This window comes from Colobus angolensis, unplaced genomic scaffold, assembly GCF_000951035.1.
Source record: "Colobus angolensis palliatus isolate OR3802 unplaced genomic scaffold, Cang.pa_1.0 Scaffold271, whole genome shotgun sequence".
NCBI lineage: Eukaryota > Metazoa > Chordata > Mammalia > Primates > Cercopithecidae > Colobus > Colobus angolensis.
In genome coordinates this window covers 320,840-326,839 of record NW_012115944.1, presented here as the reverse complement: position 1 = coordinate 326,839, position 6,000 = coordinate 320,840, and the positions used below count along the sequence as shown (strand labels likewise).

Sequence of the window (6,000 nt, the reverse complement as noted above, 5' to 3'; positions counted from 1 at the left end):
CAACATGGCACATGTATACATATGTAACAAACCTGCACGTTGTGCACATGTACCCTAGAACTTAAAGTATAATTAAAAAAAAAATAAGAAAAAAAAAGTATGTGTGGACAAATAGATAAATTAAGTTTTTACCTTTTTGGTTTGAAGTGGCTGTGGGGCTTACAAATGGAGATGCCCAGTAGGCAGATGGAAACCCTAGAGGGAAGATCTGGGCTGGAGATCCCAGTGTGATCTTCTCTGTGCCTCTTTCTCCTTGCCTGTATGTAAATGGAGGTATCAGGACCTACCTCACTGGTTTGATTAGGCTATTAAATGGAGGTCATTCAGCAAATAATTACTGAGCTCTTGGTGTATATCAAGCTTTTACCTATAATATATACTGAGAAGATAGCAGTGAATAAAACACACAAAAAATAATTCCTGTTCTCAAGGAACTTACATTCTAGCATGAGAATACAGTTAATAAAATGATAAAGTAAATTTTATTGCATATTAAAAGGTGATAAATAGTATGAAGAAAAATAAAGCAGAGAAGTGGGGACAGGGAGTGGTAGGAGGGTTGCAGTTTTAAACAGGGTGGTTAGAGAAGGCTTTGCTGAGATGACATTTGAACAAAGACGCAAAGGTAGTGAGAGTGAGTTGAGTGAGTCATGGTCTACCCAGGGGAAAAGTATCCAGATAGAGGGAAAAGCAAGTGCAACAAAGGCCTTGAGGTGGGAGCGTGTTTGATGTATATGAGGAAGAGTAAGGAGGCCAGCATGGCTAGAGCAGAGTAACAGAGACAAAGTCAAAGAGGTCAAAGGGGAATGCAATGCACATAGAGGGCCAATATGTCATTGTAAAGGCTTTGGCTTGGGGCCAGGCGGTGACTCACTCCTGTAATCCTAGCACTTTGGGAGGCTGAGGTGAGCAGATCTCTTGAACCCAGGAGTTTGAGACCAGCCTGGGCAAAATAGTGAATACCTATCTCCACAAAAAATAGAAAAATTAGCCAGGTTTGATGGTGCATACCTGTAATCCCAGCTATTTGGGAGGCTGAGATGGGAGGATCACTTAAACCCGGGAGCTTGAGGCTTCAGTGAACTATCATGGTGCCAATGCAAGACCCTGTCTCAAAAAAGAAAAAAAGAAAAAAAGACTTTGGCTTTTACTCTGAGGGAAATGGGAGAGTTTTGAAGGTTTTGAGTGGAGGAGTGATATGATCTGCAGTGTTTGGAAGACTCATTTGGTGCCGTAGGAGTCAAGGAGTCAGCTAGGCACAGAGAGTGTTGTGAGTAGGCTGTTCAGCAGGCAGAGCAGGGGAGCAGCAGTCAAAGGTGCAAGCAGGGAGACCAGTTATTAGCCAGGGAAAAATTAATGTATGTAAAGTGCTTGCTCAGAGCTTTGCATTTAATATATGTTCAATAAATGGTATCAACTATGTGAACACCTATCAAATTCTACCATTAACCAAATCAAGACTTGCTTTCTCAGGAAATTAAATGAATTATCTTTTCCACTTATTTGACATTTATTTAACATATTTTGAATTAAGTTACTTCTGTATATTTATTTAAACATCCACATATTTCTGACTTTTCTCTCCATATATGTGTGTGTGTGTGTATACACATACAATTATTATTTTCTTTCTTTCTTTCTTTTGAGAGAGGGTCTCACTTTGTTACCCAGGCTGGAGTGCAGTGGGGTGAACATGGCTCACTGTAGCCTTGACCCCCAGGCTCAAGCAATCCTCCTGCTTTAGCCCTTTAAGTAGCTGAGACAACAGGTGTGTGCCACCATGGTGGCTGATTTTTTGTTGTTTTTTGCATACAAAAATTTACCGCTACAGTTTTTTTTCCTTTATTTTTGAGACTAAGTCTCACTCTGTCATCCAGGCTGGAGTGCAGTGGTGCAATCTCGACTCACTGCAACCTCTATCTCCCAGATTCAAGCGATTCTTGTGCCTTGGCCTCCTGAGTAGCTGGGATTATAAGCGCATAATACCACACCCGGCAAATTTTTTTATTTTCAGTAGAGACAGGGTTTCACCATGTTGACCAGGCTGGTCTCGAACTCCTGGCCTCAAGCAATCCACCTGCCTTGGCCTCCCAAAGTGTTGGAATTACAGACGTGAGCCACCACACCTAGCCCATCACTACAGTGTTTTCACCATTCAAGTTTATGATCTTGGTCTTTCCTTCGTGCCTTTGTATAGGGCCAGAAGAGAGACATTGGGTACTTTGACAACCTTAAAGCAGACTCCAGGAATATCACCTTTTTTTTTTTTGAGATGGAGTCTCGCTCTCATTGCCCAGGCTGAAGTGCAGTGGCATAATCTCGGCTCAACGCAACCTCTGCCTCCCAGGTTCAAGTGATTCTCCTGCCTCAGCCTCCTGAGTAGCTGGGATTACAGGCGCCTGCCACGATGCCTAGCTAATTTTTAAAAATTTTTAGTAGAGATGGGGTTTCACCATGTTGGCCAAGCTGGTCTCAAACTCCTGACCTTGTGATTTGCCTGCCTCAGCTTCCCAAAGTGCTGGGATTACAGGCGTGAGTCACCGCCCAGCTGAAGCTTCAATTTTCAAGATAATATGTGTGTGCTTAGTTTAGTTACTTCCACACGATAATAATAGCTAACATTTATTGAGCTCTTATAATATGCTAAGCACTTCACATGTATTGTCACACATCAGTCTCACAATTGTCCTATAAGGTAGGTATTATCATTCCCTTTTTATAGATGAGGAAACTGAGATCGAGAAGTTAAACCATGTATCGAATTTGTGTACCAACATTAGGCTTTACTAAGTGTCTTTGAGTTGGAATGAAAAGTAGAATTTTGTGCATCCTCTATTCTACATCTGACAAAGAGATAGGAGAGTATAAAGAGACTACCTATTGAGGGGCAGAAGAATATTTTTACATTGTTGGTGGTATTCTATACTCTTAAGTCTCTCTAGGTGGAGACTGGAATGCTTTGAAGGAGTATGAACTGAAAAAAACTGGTAATAGCAACATTTGTTTAATTTCTATAAGACAATGATAAAATAGATTGAAGTGATTTACTTTCAGCACTACTTGCTGGAATAAATAACACAGTTGGTGTGTGTTATTTATTTAAAGGATGAGAATTAAAGGTTTAAAGGATGAGAATGTTTCCTCATCCTTTAGTGTCAAGTCTAATTCTGGCTCCGCTCTAGTCTAAAGGCTACTTTCAGAGGTCTGAATTTGCTGTACCTCATCTCAAGAGCCCCTGGTAGTTTCAGCATGAACAAGAGCGTCTTATATTCCAAACTAGATTTCTAAGCCCACCCAAAATTATTCCTGGAAAAGTCTTGTTCTGCTGGGATTCTTTGGCCTGAGATAGGGGAGGCTAAAATTTGTTGGTTGTCTTAGGTCCTCAGTGGCGTCCTGAAGCGGTTTGAGGTCAGCCTTGCGGTTTTAGAACTGGGCAGGATTGTGGAGATGAAGGAATAAGGTCTCACGTTGTAGCACAAGGGCATTTGCCCAGATACCTTCTTTTCCTTAGTTTTGGACCAGACCCTGTGGAGTTGGATGTTAGTGAGAGGTGACTGCCATGTTAATATCTTCATAATGCTTCTGAGAAGGCTGTTTTTGCTCCTTTCCTTCTCACTTACCTTACTATTTCTAGTATAGACTTTCTGGGTAGGGCTGAAGTCTCTAGAAGCTTTGATAGGATTTCAAACAATAGGATTCCTGGGTTGCCAGCTAAATCTAAACAGGTCTCCTTTTCTGGAGCTATGGAGGGAAAACAAAAGATAGATTTTTAATACCTTCTGAAATTAGAAATCGACCACGTCTTTACTGACTATTTATAATAATAATATCAAGTCAGGAACTAGAGGTACAGTAAAACATTAAAAGTCTGTTCTATTTGGTAGAAAGGCCATTTTGGTTACTGAGCAGACAGAATAAAATGGAATGTTAAAAAATACTTTTAGTTCAATAACATCTAAGCAAATGTAGTAATATTTTTAACACAAACATAAATTTTGTGTTAATGATTATTTCCTGGTTCTAGGCAAACTCCCATTACTATAGTACTACTTGTAAGAAATAACTTCTCTTTATCCTAAGAACAGTTCATAGCTTATGAATGAATATATTTTCAAAACTGTATACAGTATTTGGAATTTGGAATTTTTTTTTTGGAGACAGAGTCTCACTCTGTTGCCCAGGCTGGAGTGCAGTGGCTGGATCTCAGCTCACTGCAAGCTCTGCCTCCTGGGTTTATGCCATTCTCCTGCCTCAGCCTCCTGAGTAGCTGGGACTACAGGCGCCCGCCACCTCGCCCGGCTAGTTTTTTGTATTTTTTAGTAGAGACGGGGTTTCACTGTGTTAGCCAGGATGGTCTCGATCTCCTGACCTTGTGATCTGCCCGTCTCGACCTCCCAAAGTGCTGGGATTACAGGCTTAAGCCACCACCCCCGGCCGGAATTTGGAATGTTTATCCTAGAAAACATGAATAATGATTAGCTTTTCCAAGGCAGCCTGTTAAACTTATAAACAAATCATGAGGGGATTAATGACAATATTTCAACTACACCTACACATCATTTATAACCTTGGGGGAGAAATAACAGAAAAATTATTTTCTATTAGTGGAAGCATGTGACACCTTAACTAATGCTTTCTAACCTACAGCAGACTCTCCAGCCCTAGCACTGAGGGTAGAGGCTTCATCAGTGTGAGGAAGCTATTTTTTCAAGAACAGTAAATTATCGACACCCTAGATTTACATGAGAGAGTGCATTTTTCTTTTTATGAAAAAAAATTTTTTTTTAAATAAAAGGAATGCCTCTCAAAGTAGTGCATACACTTGGTAAATAATTCAGACATTATAAGCCAGGCGCGGTGACTCATGCCTGTAATCCCAGCACTTTGGGAGGCCGAGGTGGGTGGATCACGAGGTCAGGAGATCGAGACCATCCTGGCTAATGCTGTGAAACTCCATCTCTACTAAAAATACAAAAAATTAGCCGAGTATGGTGGCAGGCACCTATAGTCCCAGCTACTGGGAGGCTGAGGCAGGAGAATGGCATAAACCCGGGAGGCAGAGCTTGCAGTGCACCGAGATCGCACCACTGCACTCCAGCCTGGACGACGGAACAAGACTCTGTCTCAAAAAAAAGAATTCAGACATTATAGAAGGCAGCCAAATTTTTCTACACCAGTCACTCACTCAGTGTTCTCACTGGAGACCAAAGAGCAGTGTCTCCTGCAGGAGGCATTTAGACAGTGCAAGTGCCTGCCTGATGTAGTTAATACTGTACCAATTTGTTTAGCAAATACTGTTCTGGAGAAGCAGTTCAAAAGTAACTCACATCTCAGACTACACTTTCCTGACCTGTCTCCCAACTGGAAGCCTGTGAATGATGTTTACTGTGCAGTGAGTTGTAGCTGCCCAACTGCCTTCTGTTCATAACGTCTCTACTCACCCACTGCCTTGAGGAAGAGATTCTTATCTGTTAGCACCTTGATAAAGTCTGAGAAGTTCACCTTCCCATCTCCTGCAACACAAATCTGAGACTCAGGACAATGATAAGATGTATTTTAATTATCAGAGTATATGTTAAATGTAAAAATTAAAACACTCTGGATGATTTAATATTAAAAAAAGAGCATTTGAATTGAGCAAAAAAAAAGCATTGGAAATATGCTCAGGTGAGCCCTGGTCTTCTTGAAGTGGTCTTAGCACCATTACATGAGTCCTCCACAGCCCACAGAAGCAACAGTGGTTGTAAACATCCAGCCAGGAGCACCCAGCCATTGCAGTCTGTCCACCTGCTCTTTTCTCAGAGCCTGGCCATGCTTGCAAGGAATCTGCCCTGTCTTCCCATGCTATAACCGCCCCTATTATTCCTATTTTAATATCCCCAAGCTGTATTCCATTTCCTCTAAAATTGAAGGATGATGAGTATTATTAGAGGGGTATGTGTGTGTTTCCATGAAATAATAGAAAAATTTGACACGGTTAGTAGAAGCAAGTGACACCTT

At 41.3% G+C, this 6,000-nt stretch overlaps 1 protein-coding gene across 1 annotated transcript in view; it reads right to left on the bottom strand.

The window, feature by feature from the left end:
- Positions 1–6,000, bottom strand: part of EFCAB3 (EF-hand calcium binding domain 3) — a 49,089-nt gene that overhangs the window by 21,262 nt on the left and 21,827 nt on the right. The window contains exons 7-8 of the mRNA XM_011947907.1: positions 5,442–5,513; positions 3,621–3,741 (exon numbers count right to left, since the gene is read on the bottom strand). Of these exons, the coding sequence (XP_011803297.1) occupies positions 3,621–3,741; positions 5,442–5,513 (193 nt within the window). The remainder of the gene's footprint in view (positions 1–3,620; positions 3,742–5,441; positions 5,514–6,000) is intronic.